The sequence below is a fragment of the Octodon degus genome, unplaced genomic scaffold (assembly GCF_000260255.1).
Source record: "Octodon degus isolate 3935 unplaced genomic scaffold, OctDeg1.0 scaffold00033, whole genome shotgun sequence".
NCBI lineage: Eukaryota > Metazoa > Chordata > Mammalia > Rodentia > Octodontidae > Octodon > Octodon degus.
The window spans coordinates 7,550,736-7,576,223 of record NW_004524609.1 but is presented as its reverse complement, the minus strand read 5'-3'; the positions used below and the strand labels follow the sequence as shown (position 1 = coordinate 7,576,223).

The 25,488-nt window shown below is 50.9% G+C and overlaps 1 protein-coding gene across 7 annotated transcripts in view; it reads right to left on the bottom strand.

The window, feature by feature from the left end:
* Positions 1-25,488, bottom strand: part of Arsg (arylsulfatase G) — a 150,671-nt gene that overhangs the window by 9,636 nt on the left and 115,547 nt on the right. For all 7 annotated transcript variants that reach the window (XM_023714142.1, XM_023714146.1, XM_023714143.1 and 4 more), the window contains 3 exons: positions 14,811-14,919; positions 7,600-7,720; positions 1,849-1,939 (listed from right to left, as the gene is read on the bottom strand). In XM_023714142.1, coding sequence (XP_023569910.1) covers positions 1,849-1,939; positions 7,600-7,720; positions 14,811-14,919 — 321 coding nt within the window. The remainder of the gene's footprint in view (positions 1-1,848; positions 1,940-7,599; positions 7,721-14,810; positions 14,920-25,488) is intronic.

The following is a 25,488-nucleotide window of genomic DNA, read 5'->3' as shown; positions in this document are numbered from 1 at the left end:
GCTGGGAGCTCTGTGCTCGCTCTCACCCCTCCTTTCCTGGGGTTCTGGGGGTGCTCTGAAGAGCAGGCCTCCACTGGGTATTGTAATTTCTGTCTGATTGTGAGAGCTTTAAACAGCCCTATGACTTCATAGTGACATTTATGGTTCCAACTGTGATGCCAACGGCTTTCTGGCAGCGTTCTTACTTGTGAAACTAACTCAGCCTGGAGGTCCCATACCTCTTAGATAATGTAATGTAAGGACTCTAATCTCAGAACTGTTCATCTGCAACCATAGCAAATATCAAACTGTTTTGTTTTAGGGTTTACAGCAACAAAGATTCTTGTGACATTGTTAATATCCCTTGAGTTATAAATTCAGAGAATTTGTTTTTTGATGCCACATTTTCCTCAGGATCATTGATTTACACTCAGAGAAAATAATTCTTGTTTTTTATTATGTAACTCTTTGGAAATCTTCAACATTAAATAACTAAATCACATTAGGATCTGTATCAGGGCCTAGATTTTGCATTTTCCCCCATTCATTCATTGAGAAAGTGTGAGAGTTCCTACTAAGTGGAAATTAGTTAAGCACCTAGAAACAACAACGTTAAAGAACTGGAGTGTTAGGGCTGGCCAAATAGCTCAGCGGATTAAAGCACCTGCAAGCAGGTGCAGGGGCTGGGGGTTCAATCCCCGGCCTGCCATGCCAGCCCCGCCCCCAGGGCACACAGAGATGGTGATTGAGACTGGGCATGGTGGCGCAGGCCTGTAATCCCAGCAGGCCTGTAATCCCAGCACTTGGGAGGCTGTAAACAGGTGAATCACTCCGAGTCTGATCTAGTAGTGAGACCCTGAACACCCTGTAGACCTTCTGACCCTCCCCTAAAGCAAAAAAACAACTGGAGTGTTGTAAATTGAAAGAGCTTAGAAGAAAGAGCGAGTGAAATAGCTCAGCAGACTAAGTGCCTGCTTAGGCAAGCGCAGGGACCAGGGTTTGATTCCCCAGCACCACATGCCATGCTGGCCCTGCCCCCAGGAGAATGCTGAGCCAGCAATGGAGTACGGGCGTGGTGGCACACACCTGTAATCCCAACCCTGGGGAGGCTGAAAACGGGGATCACTAGTCCAAGATAAAGAGTTTAGGACTAGTGGCGGAAGTAGGAGGCCTATGGAATGGAATGACTGCTATTGAAACAGAGTAAGGGCTGGTGAGATGGCTCAGTGGTCTAAAGCACCTACTTAGAACAAGCTTAGCAAAGCACAGGGACTGCGGTTCAATCCCCCAGCACCACATGCCAGCCAGCCCCGCCCCCTGGTGGGCTGAGCAGGCCACACACACACACACACACACACACACAAATTAAAAAAAAAAAAAAAGAAACAGAATAAGAAAGCTATCAGAATTCTCTAAATCCTGCCCAGCTCAGAAGGTCAGAGGGAGTTTATAAACAAGAAAGTATTGAGTTCAGCTCTTTAAGAGAATCTGGGAAGTATTCAACGCAAGCTGCCACTGGGAGAGTAAGAACCACCCTGATGCAGTGTGACATTTTTAAATATACATTTAAGGCAATCACGGTGGAGCGAGAGGCAGAGAGACTGCTGCTTACTGAGTAGACTTCTGACGTCTATTTTCTGAAACAGCTTATTGTCCAGCAAATTACACTTTTTTTTTTAAAGTGTGGCAAGGCTTGCATTTCCCAGTCAAGCGCGGGCACGGGGTGAGAGGGGCGGAGCTGACCACAAGAGCTTCCAGCTTGCTAGAAATTCAGTTGGGAGAACTGCTTCGGCTGGGTAGCACTGTCAGAAGGGGCAGCCCACAAGCCCTGGGGGAGGCCCTGGGAGAGCGCCCCAAGGCTCCACTCACCGGTGACGAAGAAGGCCTTGTACTGCTCCAGGCGGAGGGCCTGCAGGGCTCCCATCTCCCCAGCCGCCCCGCTGTTGGGGTGGAACAGCACCTGGGAAGGCAGGGCCTGGCATCAGACACCTCGCTAAACATCCCCCGAAAGCACCCGTGCTGGCCACACCCCTCAGTTCTTCCTGTACCCATCCCACCTGAAGTTCACCCTGGCCAACCCTGGGAAACCTCGGGAATTGTCACTGCCCGAGCCGCTCAGGAGGAGCCCTGACAGCTCTCGATCAGGGCATGGAACAGCGGCTGAGCTGGTCAGCTAGCTATCACAAGACCTGCCCTGGGGCTGGCAGGGTCCAGTGCAAACTGAAAGTCAGGAGCAGGGCCTGGCGGTGCATACCTGTGATCCCCAGCATTTGGGAGGCTGAGGCAGGAGCACTGTCCTGAGTTCGAGGCTACACAGTGAGTTCAAGGCCAGCCTGAACTCTATAGTGAAGTCTTGTCTCAGAAAACATCCGGGATACCTTGTTCACAAATTCTAAATTTCAAAACAGACAGAGCTTTACAAAGCAAGCTCAGGGTCTTTTAAGGGTCAGGCCATGTGGCTGCTTAATTCTCACATTCAGGATGTGTCTCTGAGTCCCGTGCCTGAGGTGGAAGGGGCTTAACAAAAGCATCCTCAGGGATTCTGATGCAGCCTGTCCTCAGATCTCTTTGGAAAATGGCTCCTTTAGGAGGCTGAGGCAGGACTGTATGCTAACAGTGACCTGTGAAGGTCCTGCCTCAAAATAAGAAAATCTTAAAAAGGGTTCACAGGTTAGCTCAGTGCAAAGACCCTGGGTTCAATCTGCTGTACCTCAAAGAAAAGAGGCAGTGGGTGGAAGAAAAGAAGGGAGGGAGGCAGTAGAAAAGAAAGAAAGAAAGAAAGAAAGAAAGAAAGAAAGAAAGAAAGAAAGAAAGGCAGCCCAGCCTCTTTCAGCCTCTAGTCAGCTTTCCTAATCTCCCTTGAGCAAATATCATATGAGAAAATCTTCTCGTTTCTGCTGCCCTGAGCACACCTGGCCTCTAGACGTGTCGTTTTTCATCTTCAATGCTGGGGACTGAACTGAGGGTCTCACACATTCTCAGCAAGTGTCCAGCCGCTAGGCTGCCCGCCCACCCACAACCTAACTTCTCAACCAGCTCCTCCCACTCAGCGCTACTGTGCTTGAACTGAAGCACGCTTTCCTCGCCCAGGCACAGGTGAAGGAATGTCCCTAAAGCACGGGAACTTCTAATTCAGGGTTCCTGGGAAAACAGTCTGGTACGAAATAACAGGTCAGCGTCTCCAGGACGCTGGCAGGGCTGGGCCGGACCCGTGAGACTGCCCTGGGATGAATCATGACCGTATATATCGCTCGGAAGACACTGTGTGATTCAGAGTTTCCATAAGGCTTGAAAAAAAAAAAATGAGAAACATCTGTTGGAGCAGAAAACAGCTGCCCCCAAGTTGCACAGCCCCGAGAGGGTGATGCCCCGGGCAGGGCTCCCCCGCACCTGCTATTCTGGGGCTCTGTGGTGTCAAGCCTTGCATGACGACAGCAGGCTTCTTCAAACAGGAAGGGAAGCTCTCACTGAAACCTCCCTTCTTCCACCCATGCAAAGCCAAGCCTCTCTCACCGCAGGAAACCACTCTGAGTCTTTGTAGTGCACCAAGGCGGCCGCTGGGGCTACCTAGTGTCCTTGGACCTAGCGTGCACCCAGACCTCCAGAAGGTGGGAGTCCAGGCTGGCCTTTCAAACTGAGGGCAACAGCTGCGACCCAGTGACAGCAGCTCCGTGAGACCAGGCTGCATAGCCCACCCGATGCAATTTCCAAAACCCGACAGGAAGCACAACTGCGCAGGCTCGCTCTCACGCATGGCCGTGGAAACACGTATAAGCATACTTCTCCTTGAGCAGCCTGGCTGCGGCTCTCTTGTTTACAAGAACGTAGGAAGAAAGCTGGCACGTTCACCATGAATCTCAGCCGGAGCCTCTTCCTCTCCAGATGCTTCGTCTGAATCTCTAAGAGGACTCTCTCTCCTGCATGCGGGTGCCCCCTCGCTTGCCTTCTTGACCAGTTGGTTTGTTTTGCATATGTTTGTTTGTTTGTTTGTTTCGTGGTGCCGGGATGGAACCCAGGACCTGTGTGCTGAGCTGTATCCCCAGTCCTATGTTTACTTCCTATTTTGAGACAAGGTCTAACTAAGGTGCTAAATTGCCTCGGCTGGGCTTGAATTTGGGATCTGATTGTCTCAGCTTTGCAGAATTCTGGAAATACAGGCATGGGCCACACCTCAAGCAATCCTCCTCAAGCCTGGGACTCAGCACACTCACTGCATGCCTTGGGCTTTGCTTTTTCCCCCCTAAGCATAAGCTTATCCCTAGATCTTGGAGGCCAAGCCCAGACAGCATCCCCACAAGTAGGCCTGTCCCCCCACCAGGCAGGTGCCCATAGCTCACAGCCTCCAAAAGGGACCAGGCTGCAGAGGCCACACCAGATGATGTCCCTCACCACTAGGGGCCTCCCTAAGAGAAGCAATGGGTGTCGCAGCCTAACCACAGCTGTCTCCTTAGTGTATGGTCTCCGGGGAGGTGACGCGCCTGCCTCTGATGCAGCCTCCCTGAGGGCTGGGCTGGCTAGGTTCAGCCACTGGGGAAAATTTCTCGTCATTGCTGATTTTCAAACCAGATCAAGATGGACAGAGCCTAATCACAGGTGACATTAGCAACTGTAATGTCCAACAGGGACTCAAAGAGCACCAAGGGGCACATTTGATTTTGGGCTGTACATCCCCACAAGCTCTGCGCGCTCTCTTTGTAGTGGCCCCACTGCCTAGACACAGGATTGGAGCGGGGCACCTATGTGCCTGTAAGCCAAGCACTCTGCGATGCTGGGGCAGGCGGTTTGGAAATTCAAGTCCAGCCTGGAAAACTTACCAAGATTGTCTCAAAAAAAAAAAACAAAAAAAAAAAAAACCTGGGGTTGTAGCGCAGTGTGAAAGCCCTGTGTATTGCCTGGCAGCCACATCGTCAAGTCAGGAGAAGCTGAATGGATAGAGTTCATCTCTGCTGCTGTCAGCAGGTGGCGGCTGCTGGGGTCCTGGGCATCACACACACGTGCCGTGGGGTCGTGGGTGTGAAAACTGGCAGCCACTGCCCACCTCACAGGGCCCAAGCAAGCAGCTGAGGCTGCTCATCTCTTCGATCCTCGGGTACTTGCTTTGTAATATGGAAAAGAAACTAAGCGCAGAGAAACAGCTGCGGGTGGAGTGTGTGCGGCTGATCAGCTAGGGGGTACTTTGAGCTTCTAGAAACTGGTGTATCACGGTGGATCAGCTGCATCAACTTGAGAAGTTAGAAGCTTAACTCTATCGGCCCAGCAACGCCATCCCAACGCCACACCCTGGGGTGTAGAGGAGCCGCCCTACAGTGGCTCATCAATTAGAGGATATAAAAAGGAAGTGAGGGATGTTGGAGCATTCCACTTCTTCAGAGGAGCTCCGGTCTTGGCCTTCAGCTTGGATGTCTTCTAGCGAGACTCTTTGGCTTCCTCCTCCGATCCTTCAGCCTTCCGGTATAGCCTCCTCAGCCTTCCATCGCAGACCTATCATCCTCCTGATACGGACTTGCACGGAACTCTGCGGAGAGCTGCAGACCTTGGACTGAATCCTTTAGTCTCCAGTGCGCAGACGCCCTCTGCGCGCTTCCTCATCTGACTCTGTGGCTGGCCATCGTAAGCCAGTCTTGTAATTTCTTGTACATTTGTACATCTTGGGTTATATCTGTTCTTCTAGTAAACCAGAATTGATACAGATTTGTTTTCTAAACCAACCCAATACTGGATAATGTATAAGCTCAGGACGTATCAGTAGGTGAATACAAAGTGTGTTTACTAGGAAATACATATATGTATTACATACATGCATGGTATGAGCACAAACATGGAGATATATATCTATTCTCATCTTACCTGCCACCTCCCCTCAAAGGCTATTCCAAGTGCAAGACAATTTAATCTCTTTAATCCTGTTAGTTCACTTCAGTAGACTGGCCCTCTTTGGCCAAATCCCAGGTCTGGACTAGCAGAACTGGACTAGCCCATGCTGGCCTCCAGCTCCAAAGTGTGTCATCTCAGGGCCTTCACCAACCCCAGCTGAATCTGGCACTCGGCGAGGCAGGCGTGGTGCACAGGTGCGGGCTGTGGGCCTTTAGCCTGGAAGATACCATCAGCAGCTTCCTGCAGGCGGCAAGCTGTTGATTTCTTTCTGGGCCATAGGGCGTGGCTGGGCAGCAAACTCAGTCCTCACGGCAGCTGTGCCTCCACACGTTGTCATCCCCAGGATCACACTTGCATCGACTGCTCCCGCCCAGTTCCTGGGCCGAGCTGCCTGGCAGGAGCCGGGATGCGATTGGAGGACGGGTGCCAGCGCCCCCCACCCCCACCCGGGAACGGAAACGAGCGCGGAGGAGCTGGCGTCCACAGGCCCATCGTCCCACGTCAAGGAGACCACAGTCCTTGAAGCACTTCCTGGCGACCCCGATTTTTCTATTAGCAGCCATGGCAATAAACACTCAAGAGCACCTTCCCACTGACGTCTTGGATAACCCCTCAGGGTCACGCACTGCAGACTTCCAGGCTGAAGGCGGAAACCATCTTCCTGCGCTGCTGGGTTCAGACGGGCCAGGATCCTGGAGGGGTCTGCGACTCTGCAAAGGCAGGTGCTCCGGGGAAGGGTGAGGCCCCTTCAGAAGGCCTTTGGGGGCCTACTCTGACAACCCCCAAGACCCTATTAACGGCCACAGATGCCGGAGGGCCCTGTATGCTGTTGGGGTGGGGGTGGGGCAATGTGAACAGTCACCAGCCCAGGTGAACTTGAGTCCCTCTGACTCACTTCCACCTGTGCCTCGAAGACAGAAATAGACCCTTTGAAACTGGGTCCCCAACTGGGAATCTTATGCAGGGGCTCCGGGCTCTTGGGCCCCCTTCTGTCCTCCCACTTCCTCTTCCTTTGGAAATGAGAGGGAAAGGCCAGTGGGACCAGCATTTCCTGGCCACTGTTGCTACAGAGCGCTTCCGAGCACACGGAAGAGGGGGACGCTCACGAGAGCTGACGCTGGGAAACAGAAGCCCAAGGCCATCGCCAAGGCCCTTGGTCAGGAACAGGCTGCAGAAGGGGTACAGGGCCCCTCCCAGGATCGTGGGAGCAAGAGAACCACGGGGCTCTGCCGTCCTGGAAGGCTTGCATGTGTCCGGCCGTCCATCTGTTCCTTCCTCTGTTCTTCCGTACTGCATGCACTGAATGTGTGCACTGACCAGGTGCTTGGGGGAACCCAAGGGCTGGCCCAGCCCTCTGGAAACTTGGGGGGCCTCATTGTAAACAAATCACAGACGCTGATCAGATATCACATCCACCAAAAGAATCGTGCTGTGCTGTGTCAGAAAAACTGAACACACGCCAGGAAAGAAGGTTGTGGATTACAGAACACAAGCAACCACATACACTTACCCTGGGCCAAATGATGGAGGGACAGAAAGCTGGACTAACTGGACTGATCAAGTGGCAGGGGCACGAGAGATTCACTGCAGAAATCCCCCCGGGGTTTCTCACATGGGGTTTGAAGCAGCACTCTGAGATAGGGCAGTGGTGGTTACATCTGCACAGAGGCAGCCAGGCGCTGGATGAGCTGTCCCTGTCCAGCCCTGGGCAGAGCCTGGATGCAGACACGGGCTGCCACCACTTACCCTGTGTCCCTTCTGCGACTTGCCCAAGAGCACGCTGGAGACGTCGAGCCCATCAAAGTGCCGAGCTTGGGGCAGGCTGGCTCCAGCCAAGGCCACGACGGTGGGGAAGACATCCAGCACACTGACAAAAGAACAGACACAGTTGGCCCCAGCTCTGCCACCCCCTCCCTGGCCCTGCGACAGTCAGAACCCATCCGCAGTAGCCCAAGGCAAATGTGGACAAGCACCTAAGGTGACACTCATTGTCCGCCTGGCTGTCCCTTGGGTCCCACCTCCATTCCTGCTGTGAGAGGGAGCCCGCTGCCCAGTTCATCTCCAGGCTGTGCCACCCCGTGTTACCTGGGTCAAATCCCAGTTCTGCCACCTATCTGACTGCTCCATACCTCTGTTTTCTACTCCATCAAATGGACATTTTAGTAACAGTGCCCACCTCACAGAGTAGTTATGTGGGTAAGACACGCACGAAGGGTACACAGTGACGTGAGCCTATCTAAGTGCTCAGGAGCTCTACTTGTCACTGCTTAAGCCACTTGCTTAAACCGGGTGTGACAGGTAGCTGCAGGAGAACAACCACTTCATTCTCATTGCCCAGCTCTCTGTCCCATAAATACTTAGTCATACATAAAATTTTAGCCATGACATGGGAAATACTCCACCCCTGGAATTGTAATTCTTTTTGCCAATTACAAAACAGTGAATGTTTATGGTTTAAAAAAAAAAAAAAAAAAGAACATCTAGAAATATAAGAGAGTACATCACAGAAATAGCCCAGCCCCCCAAGGCGCCATTGGTGAGTTTTGATAACGGGATCTTTCAAAAAGTCACATGGTACAACTTTCACCATTGCACAGGGCCTGTCTCTCGGGCCTGCAGGGCTCATGTCAGGGGAAAAACAAATAAACAAACAAAAAAAGCCTCTTCAGCCAGAACACAGTGGCTACCCATTCAGCGGCTCTGCTTAGCCGCGGTCCGCGTCCTCTGAGCATGATGGGACCTACTGTAGCCTGGGGCAGGGCCAGCACGGAGTCTTCTCAGGTTAGGCTTCCCCAAGACAGACACTCTGGTGTTCCGGAGTCTAGGCCCAAGCACAGGCAGGACTCAAGGGTCACCGTCCCGACCTCCCCACACTGAGGCCTTGATATAGGAGAATGAAACTCCCAACCTGATAGGTACCTGGGACAAGTTTGTGTTCTCTAAAACTGAAGAATGAATTTTAGAAACAAACGGAGGTTAAGAGCAGAGTATATTTATTGAGGGAAAGAAAGCTTCTGTCCAAGAGAAGGTGAGAAGGGGGACCCAACCAGGTTGCCCAGGAAGCTGTCTCTTTACATATTTTTATAGATTAAGACCATGCAGGTCTATGGTGGAGGAAATGGCAACTCACTTAGGTAGGTGGGCATGAGGTGGGACAAAACTATGGTCAACCAATAAGGTTACAAGCACCATTGCTCGGGTAAGATTGATTAAATCCAGGACCAAATGGGGAAGCAAGTCATCCAGTAGCCAGTAGCAGCTGGATTAGTGACTCTTCCTGACCTCCTCAATCCCGGATGCTTATCTTTAGGGGGTGAGCCTTTGTTTGATCTTTGGTCTTTAGCTTTAGCCCACAGAGGGAGCATTTGTCTCCCTCACAGTTGCAAGGTATCTTGTCTTCCATGCTTGAGGGCCTGGCCCTGTCTGACTGCCTGTAGTATTCCTAATTCAGCTGCCAGACAAGAGTCTGAGGAGGGGTTCCCTGCCCTCACGGGGGCGCTGCACACAGACCTGCCCTGCAGGGGGCTTCTCCTCCAAACAGCCCACCCCGCCTCCCTTCCAGGCACTGCCTGCACCAGCAGGCATCATCTCTGTTGACAGTAATACTCAGCGTCCCCTTTTGCCCACAACTTCCGCAGTCCACAGAGCTGGTCGCTTATCTCTCGTGATTTCGTACCCTGGGAGCTGGCAGCTGAGACCCAGTTGGGGCGTGCTGAGTCAGCACTCCTGGAGGACAGGACAGCCCAGAAACCTGTCTGGAGTCCAAGGTTCCTGCCCAGACTGGGAACCAAAGAAGACCTCAGTGCAGTCTGAAAGTCCTGAGATGGTTTGGGATTGTTTGTTCTAGTTTTCTTTAAACTGCCCTAAGAGAAATCGACATCAGCAATGGGTCAATTCAGCCAACAAGGAAAACAGGATCGAGTTAGATTTTAGACTGGATTGTGTGCTTGCTTTTTCCGTCTTAAATAAATTGCCCTCACTGGTGAGTCAAGTCAATAAGCAAGAAAAACAGAAACTGCAGTACATTTGGGAGTGCATTGTACCCCGCCTTTTTCCATCTAATTTTTTCCCCTCTATCATGAGGTCTAGCATCCTAAATTATATAGTGCAGGATTCTAGTGTCTCCGAGTCTGGCGGAAGCCTCAGAGGTACCGAGTCCATTTGGAGCACAGAGAAAACGTCTGGCCTGGAAGAGAGACTTCAGCAGGTCTAGTGACTCACGCTGTTCCAGGCGCCCCAGTTCTACGCCATCCAAACATCTTTCCTCAAGGAAGGAGAGAGGCCAAGCCCCTGAGGCCCACCCCGCAGGAGATGGGGGCTTCCCATGCCACCCTGGGCTTGGGCCCAGCCTGCCTGTACGGCACATCCACCCTACAAAGCCTCCCAAAGACACTCGCGCTCGTTCAAACCTCGATTTCTACCTATGAAATTAGTTCAGAGAGTCTCTAAAACCTTGAAGAAAGAGAGTACACAAAGCAACCAAACCCAAAACTGTACTTTCAAGCTGTTCATTTCTGAATTTGGCTTTTCTGCTGCTGTTTCTGCACACAGGGATGGAACGCAGGGCCGGGCACAGGCCTAGCACTTGCCACACCACTGTCGCTGCGCAGCCCTCTCTCCTTGGCCTTGAGCAAAGTAACACTTTGATTTTCATGAGACCCGGGAATATTTGTTTTATGGGTTCTTCGTCTATTAAAAAAAGTTAGAAATCATATTTTATAACAGCATTGACATCAATATGAATACATAAATATATGAAGCTATTCCACCCGAAAGTTCCATAGTTTCCCTTGAAATTGCAGAGTGCATTAGAGACCACTTGGGTCCGCGAGTTTCCCGGGCCCTGGACCCGTGTCTCCCAAGGCCACAGGGATGTGGCTCAAGCTCTGATAAGGGGAAATCCCACTTCTGTGGAGCTCTGGTGGTGAGAGGAGAGGGCTGCCATGGCTCTGACCACTGTGTGTAAGGTGACCCTCGCAGCGAGCAGGCAGGGGACATCTCCACAAGTTCCACTTCCCCCTGATGTCATTTTCCTTTCCTTTCCTACAGCTTCGGTTGGCCTAGGCCCTGCAGGTTGTTCTTAGGAAGCGTGCACCTTGGGAGGACACACACACCTTTGATGTGGTATTACTATGTCACCCAGACAGGCCTCAAACTTCTGCTGTCAGGCGACCCTCCTGCCTCAGCCTCCTGAGAAACTGAGTTTACAGGCACACACCCCTGGGCCTGGCTTATCTGTGTTCTTTCATAAAATTTTTAAGAATACCGCCGCGCTACAAGTTTGCAGCCTGTTATGATTCCGCTCGTCATGAGGAGCTGGTACATTTGCTTCTCCTCCTTCCGCCCCCTTCCCTCTTCCATCTCTTGGGCCTCTTCCCATCTGCAAAAGATCTACCCCGTTTGCGATTCTCTCTCACTTTGCTCTTTATTTATGCTTTGCATTTCCCACGTAAGAGAACCCGTGCGTAACTGTTGTCTGCTTTATTCTGCTTCATGTTATTGTCTCGAGTGTGTCTGTTCTTCTACAGACGACTCTAATTTATCCTTCATTTGGGCAGAGGGTCACTCCAACGCATCCATATGTGCACTCCTATCTGAGGAGCAGCCAAGGAACCTGGGGCTGCACAGTGGTGAAGGGGATGCAGGAGGCCTCTGCCTCTGGGGCCTCGAGTGATGCCTGCTGGGGCGGGGCTCAGAGGTTCAGCCCTAGACTCCAGGGACAGATGGATGAGAACTGAGGTGAGCCGCGGGGGTTCCTGAGGTACAGCGGGGAGTGGCCGGAGAGGGAGGGTGTCCTACAAATCAGGGATCCAACCCGAGGTCAGAAAATATGAATTGGGAGGGGCCTGGACTAGGACGGGGGCGGGGGTGTCTCTTGATCTGTCTTTCTCCAGGGTGAGGGAGCGGAAGAGGAGCTTCCTTCGCTGGAGAAACAGGAACTGTCCCTAGCACAGAGGAGCAGCTCTCTTCAGCATGATAGCCGTAGTACCTCGCCACCCTGTGTCATTACCTCTGAGAAACACCAGGAGGGCCACACCCTTCTTGGTCACAGCTGATCTGCAGGGACTCAAGGGGCTAATCTGCATCCATACCCACATGCACTTCCTCCCCATCCTTTGGTCCCTCTTAGAAGCCAGGGGTCCCAGATGTCCCATAGCAAGCCGCACATGTCCCTTATAGAGGGCAGCTGAGATTCCAGGTGAGGGAAAGCCCAAAGGGACAGAACTGTGGCCAGTGACATCTGAGCCACTGGACGCTGGCGCAAATGTGTTCTCCTTAGAGCGCCTGCTCTGGGACAGGAAAGAACCATCCGAGTCCCCTTCCTGCCTAAGTGGCTGTCTTTCTGGTATCTTAAGACAGCACTGGGAGACCCCGGGTTTATCTGCCCTCCTAGCTAATCAGCAGCTTGAGCTGTTTTTGTACTGGACATTGTTTAAAGTCCTTGATTCCATTCCAGTCACTGCACGCTTGGCCCCATTGTCTAGGAGATTGGCCCTTCTTCTGAATAGGGAGGGTGTCTGCCGGCATGGACACCTCTCACCTGCTTGTGTGTGTCACTGTGGGTGGTTTGTCCTTCTATGAGATACCTGGCCCTGCCTGGCCACATTCTGGTTGTCACAACCGGTAAGGGAGAAGAGGCCAGGCATGCCATGGATCATCCTGCAGTGCTAGGACGATTGTCCCCACAGTGACAAATGACCCAGTCCAAAATGCCATCAACCGCTTTCCACCTGTGCCCAACCCGGGCCCTCTTGAATGTCACTTTGTTCCTAAACCGCAGCTTTCCTGTGGGACATGATCATTTCGGCCTCCCCACCGCCTAGGGCAGGGCTTGATGTGTAGCTGGACGCACGATACACGTTTGTTGCATCGTGGATTTTCCCTGTTCTGGAAATGTTTCCTCGGGCTTTGGGGACGCACACACCAGAGGTCGCCTTTCACTGGGCAGCAGCATGCGCACCTGTAATCTTAGTGCGTCACGAGGCACATGCTCAAATATTAACGTTGTTTGTTGCTGAAAGATAACAGTGGCTGCATTTGTGTGGATGCTCACAGCACACCCTTTTACTTTTCCACAGTCATCCCTAAACCTCCCTGGAACACAGACTTACAGGACTCTGGCCTCAATCCTCAGCGGTAAGGGCATTCTCTTGGGCCTGGAAGGTTTTTTCCCTCTAAGGAATAAAGCACCAGAACAGGTGATAAGCACCTGGGGGGTGGAGAACAGCCAGTTCCTCGAATATGGGTCAAACCCCATTCCCCGGAGCTGGCCAGAGGCAGTCAGAGGAAAGGGAAAGGGTCACATAGAGCCCTGCTCAGGATGTCCTGAAGCTCAACTCAAACTTGCTGTACACAGATTCCCACGGAGAAATTACAGAAGGGTGACATCGAGGCAGGGGGGTCTGGGTCCAGGCAGAACTAATTTACGGCCAACGGCTGGGCGTAGTGGTGCACACCTGTAACCCCAGCACTCAGGAGGCTGAGGCAGGAGGATCACTGAGAGTTCAAGACCAGCCTGGGCTACCACGTGAGTCCAGGATGGCTGACAGCACCTGGGCTGTGTCCCCGTAACATTCCAGGACCCCTCCAGCAAATGCTACCATGCACTAGGAACTCACTTCCTGTGGTCACCAGACTGTCCCCTTAGTCAGTTACCACCTCGCAAAGCCCTCGGTGACAACCAATATGATACAGTTATGCCGTGCAGACTGCCTGCAGGTGCTCATGCTGCTGTCCAATGAAAAGCGACTTCTGGTGTGTGTGCAGCCCGTACGCACTTGGCCCCTCTCAGTAACCACTCTGGCTACACCCAAATCCGTCCTGTGAAACGCAGCCTGTCTGGCTTTCATCCCAGCCCGCCTGACATCAGAGATTCCAGGCCGTGCTGATGTTGTCACACCTGCTACAGCTGCTGAGAGCAGGCCGCCCCCTCCTGATAGCACCTGGAGTTCCTGAGGGCCCCCCACCCCAGGCTGCTGGATGATGCCTAGCCACCTGCTACTCAATGCTGTTCACCCTTTCCTTTCCCTGGGCTCAAGGCTCTCCCCATCCTCTCCGTTGGGTTGGGAGATACCAGCAGTGTCTGGGTGCTGGATGATACCAAGGACGCTGCTTTCTTCTACTCAGCTGTCTTCTCCACACCGAAGTCCACTGGGCTCATGGGAAAGAAACTGAGGACTAGGAAATTGGCTGGCACCAAGGCCATACCTCTGGTCCCACAAGCAAGCACTGGCTTCTACGGAGGGTCCCCCTCGCTGGGCAGTACCACAGGGAGGAAGCGCCCTTCTGAAAGTCACAGTGCCATAGCTGCCTGGCCCTGTCACACCGACATACCACAGCCCAGTTCTGTGCCAAGAGACTGGCCTTAACATGACGGTGAGGTTGCTTGCAGGGCTCCTTCCGAGAAAGGAAGCACCGGCAGCCTCCCTTGTTCATCGATGGTGGATTATGGGGCAGGAAGAATGTTCTAATCTGAGGGCTGATTCTTTAAGTAGGGGCTCACTGGGATCACTTCACTCTTTTTCCTCTCCAGGGCAATCAGGTATTCCCTGATGGGGCCATCTGACCGCCAGTGACGTGCCAGCTCCTCAGAGCGCACCTAGGAACCCAACTCTATGCCTAAAGGTGGACAATGAAGGTGGCAATGCTTTAGTCCTCCATGGTCAGCTCGGCCCAGATTAAAGCCACTGTCTTCCCCGCTGCTCTTTGGCAGCAGAGCTAGGCTCCAAGGATGAAGTAGGATCCCCAGAAGATGGCTGGGTCACACTGCACCTTGGCTAATGAACACATGGCACTGCCCAAGGGTAAGTCAAAGCTGCCACTTTCAGCTGTCAGAGTTCTGGAAGGACCCAGCCAAGGTGGGTGGCAAACGGGCTTCCTGAGATTTCTGGCCATTCCAGTGTCCATCACTATTCTGTCTTTAAAGCTCCACATCTCAAAAAATCAGAGTCTCTTACCTTAACAAGGCAGTGCTAGTGACATTGGCTGGGATTCGGTCGGGCCAATAAGCCACTGCTGGGACCCGGTGCCCTCCCTCCCACGTGGTCTGCTTGGCGGGACTCCCTCCTGTGAAGAGAGGCAGGTAGTTAATGGACAGCGATGGTCTGTGGCTTCTTTTCACTAAGAGATACTACCTGGGGGAACAGTCCCTCTCTGACGATTCCAATAAGCCAGGATATGGCTCAGTGGCCCAGTGCCTGCCCAGCCAGTGTGAGATCCTGAGTTTGATTTCTGGTACCAAAACAACAAAAGATATGACTGTATTTTGGTAATCAGCTTTGCCCCCAACCAAGGTCTTCCAATATATTCTTGACATGCCATTGTGCCCCCAAGTGACAATGACGTTGATGTACTGACTTGTTTCCTGGCTGTGTCTCTGCCCCATGGGGCCTCATCCGTCTTGTACACACAAGACGTGGTGGTAGGTGTGTGACAACTCTTGTTGAGTAAGTGAGTTGTGTTCCTACCGCTAATAGTGAGACTAGGGTGAGAAACTACAACGGCTCGAGAAGAAACAAGGGAAGAAACCGCCCCGGCTGCTTAAGCTGCCCAATGTCTAGCTGACCTGGCATGGATTTTGTTGTTTTATTTAGTTTTGTTTTGCTTTTTGCTTTGTTATTCCTTGAACGGATGAGTTGTTCTGAAGCGGAAAAGACAGTGTCAGGAATAGCCCAACCTCTTGCCTCTCGGCGGGAGGTGAGAATGAACGATATGCGATCTATGAATTTCCACATTAGTAAGTAGAGGGGTTATTTTTATAACCACTAAGTCACAAATGACCACCAGTCTAATGATAACCAGCGGGCTGGAAGAGATGAGGTCATGTTTTATGGAAACATCCTGAATGCATGTTGCATTGAATTAACCATGACCGTCCCCACCACTCCCACACACACCCCACCCTCATCTCGGTTGAGCCAGAGGCCAAGGATTCCACAGAGTTCGTGTGTAAAAAGCCTTTTTGGAAAGCGCCGTATGTGGCTCACACACACTGTGGTCATATGACTTCCCCATGTTTGGCTCGTGTGAAGAATGACAGCAACCATGAGGGGAAGCAGAGGGACGGAGGGGAAGGCTTCGGCGCTCTGTCCTCACACTGCGGCTCGGGCAGCCTTTGATGTCCCTGGCCCGGCACGCCACACCGGAAATGCTCTGCATTCTTGGGGATTTCTCATAACCAGCTTTGGAGTCCCCCAAGTATTGAAGTCAGAAACAAAACACAAAACAACTCCCCCGTCCTATGGACAGTTTATGTTTAAGGGTGTGGGGCTGGAGAAGCCAAGCGAAAGCAGGCTGGTGGGAAGCTCTTTGATCCAGCCCCATATTTCCCAGATATAGCCTTCCCATCCATAACTACATCTCCCAGAAACATGTAGTCTGCACCAAGTACGCACGCCTGTGGAGCAGAGAATCCAAAACCCCAGCAAGCATAAAATACATTTTGCGTAGCCTTGGCATACATGGCTGATGCTACAAATACCAAGAAGAAAGGAACCACACTTGTGCTGGAGTGCTTTGGGTCAGCCTGGCCCCATGGGGGGTTTCTGGACTCCGGGGGCCTGGGTGGAGGACAAGGTGAAGCTTGTTCGCGTCTCCGCGGTGTACACATTCACAGGGGGCTGCTTAACCTTTGAGGCCAGATGCTAAGGAAAAGCCAAGCTCTTGGCCCCGAGAAGCAAGCCACCAGCTCTGACCACAGCCAGGTGCCGAGGGTCTGCTGCGTCACAGCAGCGGGACCCAAGGTTCCTTCTCTGCCGCCAAGATGTTGCCGGAAGGGTAAACTGGCCCCCAGTTAATACATTTACTAATTGGTTTTTTACTGCTAGGCTTTGCCCTTGTTTTCCATGATCTTTCATGTGGCCTTTTTATAGGTGACTGACCTTCTTGTTTTGATTTTCTGAGCGCATGTTTCATTGTGTTTATCCTCTTTCAAAAGAATGTTGGGGGCCAGGGAGATGGCTCAGTGGCATAAGTGCCTGCCTAGCAGGTGCAAGGTCCTAAGTTCGATCCCTGGTACCGCAACAACAACAAAAGAATGTTGGAAGTTGGTGGGTTTACCCCAGTGTGCTTCACAGGGGACAGTGTCCCTCTGCACATCATGGCTGACCGGCTGCACTCCGGTGCTGGCTTTAACAGAAGGGCACCATTACCTGTTCCAGCCATAAAGGGACTGCAGGCTCACTGCACTCCAAAGGAATTTAGCCTAAAAGTCTGGGACACAGGCATGCCAATATAAAAACATTTATTTCTCCTGACAGGTACGCTGTACTGCCCCAAAGCACAGTGCTAGAGGTGGACAAAGACCCTCTGATCCGTGGTCTCTGCCCATCCCCAGGGTGTGGGGCTGAATTATCTGCTTCGTGTGCTTGTATCAAGTGGGTTTTACTGCAGTTTATCTGCACCGGCAAGAGAGGAAGTCCAGATTAGCTGCCCCGGCCCCCAGAACTCTTCCTGCTCCTCCTCACGGACATGCGCTCTGAGTCCATAACAGTAACCATTAACAGTCACCAACCTGACCTCCTACCAAGTTCCCAGTTGAATGCGTCTCCCTGCTGTGTTTCACAGAACCCACATGATAGCACTTTGACCAGGCACTATGGCCTCCGTTTGTCAGATGAGGAAGCCAAAGCCCAGAGCTAAGTAGTTTCTCTCAAGGTCCCATAGGTAGTAAACGGTGAATCAGGGATTTGAACCCAGGACTGACTACACCACCAAGGCATTCACTAAACATCCAGTGCAGCCGTTACCCTGAATGTACCTTAGAATCACCGGGGGAGCTTTCCAAGAAATACCCATTCCGAGATACCTTTCCTAGAAATCGCGATTCAGCCGGCGTGGCTGGAGCCGGGACACCAGCACCTTGTAGCGCTCTCCTACTGATTTAATCCGGAGCCAACCCCTTCGGGCAAGACCACCAAACACATAACGCACTTTGAAGCTAGATATAGCTTCTGTGCTTTTGAATCAGCACTTGAGACCGCCAACACCTTTCTGCCTTTATGACACAGCGTCATAAAAGCGGCTTAATAAGTTACAGAAGCACAGTGGACAAGTCCCCAAATGAAACTTCAATGCATTTTCCAAAGGGGAAAACTGCCTGTTAGTTTAGACAAGCCTTACTACTTTGATCCCCAGCACTAGTTCATGAGAAGTGTTAGTGGCATCCGACTGTCTGTTGAGAAAGGCTTGTGCCCGGGCCATGAGAGAGCATTTCAATGTACTTGTGGTTAGTGATGACTCTAATTAAAGCAGAATCTCTTACTTACAGCAATAAATATTTAGCCTCAGCAACTAAAATATAAACAGAGCCATGATTCATGAATCTGCTTCCTTGGTCCTCCCTGGCTGCGGAAGTGAAATGGCTCCGCGGTGCGCCGTGACAAGGGCAATCGGAGCCACACTCGCCACAGCCCACGCCTTTCTCCACAAGGCCCCGGCTGCCCTGACCCGACTGAGTCACAAAGGCGGCGGACACGCTTCCCAATCGCCAGGCGAGACCTCCCTGACGGTGTGGATTCCCGGGTTCTATTTCTAGAAAATCAATCTTAGTAAGTCTCAGGTGGGAACGCTGATTCTAGGTGCCTCTCATGCCAGTGCTGTGAGGCCCAGAGTGGGAGAAGAGGAGCAGGGTCAGGCGAGGACACCTTTGGAGCCAGGATGACCTGTGTCCCAATGCCAGTGCCGCTCTTCACTAGAATTTGTCACCCTACTCAGCCTCAATCCTCTGGGCCGGGAAGGGGGGTGGGGGTAAAAGACCACACTTAGCTCACAGGGTTGTGGAGACAGTTTTTCCAGATGGCAGATATAAACTTCAGAGCCAGGTAGTTTGCTCAGAGCACAGAGCCCACCAGAATAATGTGCAGCACTGGCAAACCACACCCCCTCCAGAAGAAATCACCTACAGGTAGCAGACAGCATGGACCCCAGCCATGCACACTGCATGCAGCCCCCTAACTGCTTGGTATATGCATTTTTCTTTTTAGCTAATTTTTTTTTTCAGTGCAGCAAGTTGAATCTAGCTCCTTGTACGTGGTAGGCAACTACTCTACCACTGAGCTACACCCCCAGGGTATTTATTTGTTTGTTTGTTTATTTTTAAGACAGGGCCCAAAATAAATAAGTTGTCTAGCTGGGCTCAATCTGGTGATCCTCCTGCCTCAGCCCCCCCGAAGAGCTGGGATTGCACCATGCGTGCCCAGCTGCTTTTTAACTAAATTTGAACTTCATTAGTCAGAACCCTCTCTCCAGCTTGTGGGATTCCTTATCCTCCCCACAAATGACAACATGAACGTGTTTCCTGTGAGATCAGCCTGTCCTGTGAAGGTATTTCAATCTGCAGCTCCTGCAGAGCTCTGTTCCGAGTGGTGCGCATACATCCTATAACCCTCTAAAGAAGCAGACTTCCTTTCTAAATATAAGCACATGCCCTGGCCAAGGATGCCCGGGCCATACTAGTTTCCTCGAAACACAGGTTACCAGAGCTGCTGCTCAGACCCAGGACTGTGGCTGGTCTGAAGTGGCCTTGAGTTTGTGGATGGGGACATTTCACCACGCCTGGTGGCCAAAGCCTAGAAAGAGAAACACTTTGACTTCTGCTGTGTCCTCATCATCAACAAGCCCTGTCCCAAGCAAGGCCACTGAGCAAAGTCCCTTGTCCCTGACTTGTCACACACCCCTTCAGCATCCTTGACCTCGCCCTGCCCTACCCCCTACCCCAAGCAGGACGGAAGGCCTGGGGTGCAGCGCCCCAGCAGAGAGGTTACGTAACCGCCTGATAGCATCAAATTACAAACAGCCAAGGTCTCCCCGAAGCTGCAGTGCCAAATTCAACAGCATGTTTCCTCATCACCAAGGGGGAGGAAGGAACAGTTCTGCTCTTCAAATAAAACAAGATTTTCCAGACAGAAGAGCAGTCAGTTGGGGGTGGTGGGGAGGGACAAGGTGTAGGCTCTGTCCCAGGTAGGAAAGAGGTCCGGAGTGCTGCAGGACAGCCAGGGGCTGGTGGCCTGACCGCCTGAGCCTGCTGGGGAGCATGGGGTGATGGGGGCTCAACACCAGCCTGTTCTCTTAGGGAGAAGGAAGGGGTGCTCCACTTTGCGTCCCCGGCCCAGAGTGCCCCCTTTTCCCCCATTTCAGGTCTCTTCATCCCACCCCCACAGAGCAGGAGCCCAGCCAAGTGGAGCAACCTCATCCCGCACAGATGCTGTCTCATCTGATCAGCTGAGCTGGGTGGCTCGGCCAGGAAAGGAAAGGGACGGGAGGACAGCGCGTGGCCTGACACAGCAGGCTGGGCTCAGGAAGAGTGAAGCAAAGCTCCGAGTACTGTTTGTCCTACTCTGTTGCGAAAACATTGACTGTCTTCTCCCTTTCATCTGCTCTTGAGACTGGCTGGGGTGAGGAGGAGCAGGTGGTCCAGAGAGACCCCAGCCCCTTGACCTATGGCGCCTCGCTCCCACCCAGCTGCACAAGGAGCTCCACCTGGCTTCCCAGAGCCCCTGCAGCCAGCATTCCAGGCAGAGAGGGAGAGGTCTGGGGCATCACTGACGGGAAGCGGTCGGCAGTATGAGGAAGAGGAAGCGCTCACCCTGTAGATACTGCCTTCGAGGCAAAGTTCATTTTCAGACTCCCTGGTGAAAAGACAAGAGTGGTATCCAGCCCCAGTTCTACCTGAGTGCAAACGCTGTGTGCCCCATACAAAGTTAGTCAGAAATCATTGCCCAGGAAAGAGTGTGACCTAGAGATGACCGGAAACTAGCGCCTGAGACACCAGCTCAGACGCCCCTCCCATTAGCCACAGATTATATAAATTGCTTGGTACTTTGACAGGAACCCCTGTTTTAGGGTGCTTTCCTGCCTGCTGCCCTCTCTTCTCTTGCTGGGATATAGCCAGCTTGCTTCTCCTAGAGAGGAAGGAACTGAGTCTTATGGTTGTTGGTAAGGCCAACAACCTCAGAGGCCAAGCACAAGACAGATACATCCCCCTTTATTCTTCCCACAGCCCAAGAGATGGTCCCCCCCACCCCACCTCATAAGACAGAAGAGGAAACAGCTTCCCACGCCAAGAAAGGAGTCAAGATCCAAGCCCGGCCCCAGCCTCTGAAGTCCTCAGCTCTTTCCAGCTTTCCATTCTGCCTCCCACGGGGGCTACCAACATTTTCCTTGACAACCATGAGTTTCAAAGAAGAACGATAGGATTTTCCAGACAGAGGAGCAGGCCTTCGGGTAAGAAAAGGTGTGAGTAACAGCAGCCACACGGGCTGAAGAATGAGCCAGCCACAGCCTCCTCCATCTGGCTGGCCGGAGTAGACCTGCCACCTTCCTTGGCCTCAGTTTCTGCATCTGACCAGGAAGGTGACTGGAATAAAGATGGTGGATGCTTCTTCCAACCCTGGCTCGCTTTCAACATGAGGACACTCCTGGAAACGTCTGTGGCTAGCTTCTCTCACTGCAAGTTTCTGGCTCAGTGGAAATGAGTCTAATGCTCTCTATTTATTCTCAGTGCCACTGATGCAGGAGGAGCTTTTAAAACTGAATAATGTGATACATGGGGGATGGGGAATGGAGAGCAAGCGCTGAACTTTTAAGGGTGATGAAAATGTTTTGGAATGAAACCGAGGTGGTACTTTGACAACACCGTGATGGCGGTAAACATCCCTGGATTATCTGATTTAATTTAAAGTGGTTAATTGTATGCAGTGTGAATTCCACCTCAATTTTAAAATTTGAATAAAGTCACTCTCTTATACTCCTTCCATGAGTCCACATTTCTTTAGAATTATGACCAAAATGACTCACCTAAAGGAATTTCACACTGGCCCCATCCTGCTCTGTTCTACCTGGTCACAACCTCCAGAGGCATAGACAGCAGGGTGGCTCCAGAGACCCAATCCCACTTCCTGGTGTCTCCGCCTCTGCCCACAATCCCCTCCCTGTAAAACCCCAGCTGTCACCTACTCATTTTTCCAAAATTCAAAGCAGCAAAGAAGAGTGTATTTGCACCGTCCAATATGGCAGCAACTGGCCGTATGTGGCCTAACCTTTGAGATGGTGCTAGTGTGAGTAAAAATTTCAATTTACTTTTTATTTATTTATTTATTTAAAGTTGGTACAGGGTCTCACTACTCAGCTTGGACTCATAGTGATTCTCCTGTTTTCAGACTCCCCAGAACTGGGATTACAGGCTCAGCACGCCCAAGGGCAGGGCCAGCACAGCCCATAGTGCTGGGAATCAAACCCTAGTCCCAGAGCTTGTCTTTTTATATATATATATATATATTTTACTGAATAAATTTATTAGAGAAGGTTCTGACTCTTATTCTAGGCTATTGTTATACATTCATAGATATATTAATATCTACAGATATGTCTATATATTGACATATAGATATACAGTTTTTAACTTAACATATAGACATATTGACATGTAAATACATATACATAATTTTTAACTTAATAACCTTTTAATCCTTCTATAATCATCCAATTTTTTCCAGAGCTTGTCTAAGCAGGAGCTTGGTCCACTGAGCTATCTTGCCAGCCCTTCAATTTACTTTTCATTAATTTTGATTTTAAATGAGCATACATGGTATTTGGCATATTGAACAGGCAGTTGTCAAATTTTAACCTGTATGAACATCATCCAAAGGACTTGTAAAAGCAGTTTGCTAGGATGCATCTCAGTAGACGAATTTGAATTACCAACATGTTCTGGGGTCACAGCAATGATCCTTGTCTAGGGATAACCACAGATCTGTCGCTGGAAGTTCTAGACCCCGGTGCCTCTAGACCGCTGTAGCATAGACACGATGGTACAGACTGGTGATTCTCAAAGCCACCACATCCACATCACCTAGAACAGTGATGACCAAGCTTTTAGAGCTCCCAATGGTAACAACCTGCTATGCCAGCACTGCCCTAGAAGTATCACCCAGATGCAGAACTTCCCGCGCGAACCTTGGGTCCTAAGTGCCTTTCGGCAGGATCTCCATCGGACTATCTGCCCATAAAAGTCTGAGAATTACCTTGTAGACAATCGCTGCGCTAGTTCAGGGGCTTCACTAAACTTTGTATCTCCAGCCATGAGCCTATTTGCTGTACATGGTGGGTGGTCAACTAGCAGGAAGTTATAATGGTTGAGCTTGATTATGTCAACTAGAATGCCTTGGGAGACACCCAGGGGATCCATAACACACCTTCTGGGTATGTCTGATAGGGATCATGGAAGAGTAGCCTTGGGAACTGCGTCTGGTCCCTGGCCCCCTTCTCTGGTGCCGCTCTCACTCTCTGCTTCCTAGCTACCTCACCCTAAGCATTTATCCACCATAAATGGGCACCAGCTGCTCATGGGTTGCATATCCTGCAACCATGAGCCAAAAAACAGTCTCTTCTTTAAAGTCATTAGGCACTGGGTCTGAACAATGAGAAAGCTGGCCAACGCAGAAAGTTGGTCCCGTAGCACTGACTCTTTTCTGTGGTTTCTCTGACCATGTAGTTTAGAGGCCTTTGGAAGGTTTGGACTTAGAGCTTACAGGAAGAGCATGGAACAGTTTGAAGATTGGGACCAGAGAAGTGTCAGTCAGAGTGCGGTGAACTGACCTTTATGGGTGATTATGCTCAGAGCCCAGAAGTCAGAATGCTGACAGGAAAGAGACCGCAAAGGTCAGCTCGAGAGGCGTTCCCATTGGACGTGGACCAGAGGCCATTGCGTTACGTTCCGGCAGAAGGGTTGCCTTCATTTTGCCCATATCTTGAGATTCTGTGGGAGCCGGAAGTTAAGTCCAGTGAAACTTCCAAACAGTCCAACATTCAGGCCCCAGCATGGGTACTTCTGTCTGCTTTTGGCCAGATTTGTAGTAAGAATTACAGGCAACGGTCAGAATAGAAAACTTGAAAAGTTTAAATATTGACCCAAAAAGAACCACATGTAAAGGTGAAGTCGGTGATTGCTGAACAGATTAGCCCCATTAAAAAGAAATCAAGCGCTGCATTTCTGCTGGTTTATGGAAAGAAGCAATTAATGTTTTAATCTGTTTTGTCTCCTTTTTAAAATTGTTTGTACCTTTTCTCTGCTTAATTTCTTATGCATTTCTTTTTTTTTTCTTTCTTCTTTCAATGTTACATGCATATATCTGGTAATATGAATAACTGGCTGGAAGACAACACTATGTATTACAACAAATACGGTGAAATTTATGTTACTTTGTTAAGTGAAAACCTGTATCACTTGTAATTTTTTTCTGTTTTCATTCTAATTTGTACTCTCTTTAAAAAATAAGTAAATAAGAAATGGAGCATTCTGCATAGGAACAAGAAGGTGTCTTGATTCTATCTGAGATATGAGCAATTCCCCACAAGCTCAGCGGTGCAGAAGTACACAACTTTCACCCGAGAAAGGAAGTCTGTGGGGCCCCTGTCCAAAAAGGACCTCCAAGGGAACTGGTTCCCCAGGGTTCACTGCACTGTGCTCAGCAAAGGCATTCAGGGACAGCTGTAACCATGGTCCAAGGAGGCCTTCTATTGCTCCTGCTGACAGCAGGCTTTGGCATCATTTATGTCATTACCAGGCACCTTCTCCTGACCCAGGTCTCCATACATCAGAACTAGATGCTGAACCTAAACTGAACACAGCATTCTTGAGTCTTAAGGAAGCAGGCGAATCAACACAGGTAGACCAACACCAGTACCCCAAGATGCTAGTCTTACTGGCATGAAGAATACAAAGACTGAGAGTTCTAGGGGGCTTCCGTGTAGATTTCAATGGAAGAACTGGGAGGTTAGGCAAGAAGCTGAAGAGGGCAGTGCATGAAGCTGTGGTAATAAAGTCCTGGGTACTGTCACAGCTATTCTTCCTGTTGCTGAGACGAAAACACCAAGCACTTAAAGCTAAGGGAGGACAGGCTTATTTGGCTCAGTGTGCAGATGTTTCAGTCCATAGTTGGCTGGCTCCAAGGAAGGGTGGCACAGTAGACAAGCATCTCAGAGGAGAAAGAGTTCATGGTGGGCAGAAGCCAGAAAAGCAAGCAGGCAAGCAAGCAAGGGGCCTGGGCAGCTTCTTTCTGCCCCTGTTATTCTTTATCTAGGCTTTCGGGATTGGGGCGGTACCAGACTAATCAGTAGACTGATTTAGAAATCACGTAATCACACACCCTTAATCCTAGCATCACACACTGTAGGTTCAGACACCTCAGAAAGCCCCACCTATGACCACATAAGGCTTTGGGGGAAGGGGACTAGACACAAACCATAACAGGTACATAAAGATCCCAGGTATTTGGAAATGCCACGAGTGTGGAATGACTGCTGAAGAAATCTACAGGCTGTGAATGGAGCCACCCTGAGAGAGGCAATGCAGGTCACCCAGCTCTGGAATTCAAGTCATCACATGTGCCCGTGCTGCTGGACATGAAGCTACAGCAGTTGCTATCTACCCTGCTGGCCTTTAGTCTTATTTCGGTTCAATCCTTTTCTATCCCCTAACCTACTTTGGAGTGGGACTATTTACCTTGTGCCACTATATGTGGGGTTCTACAATTTGCTCTTTCCATTATAGAGCTTCCCGGCTAAGAGGTTTCCTTGAGTCTCAGAAGAGACTTTGAGGTTCTACAATCTGAGGTACAGGATCTCAGGATAAATCCT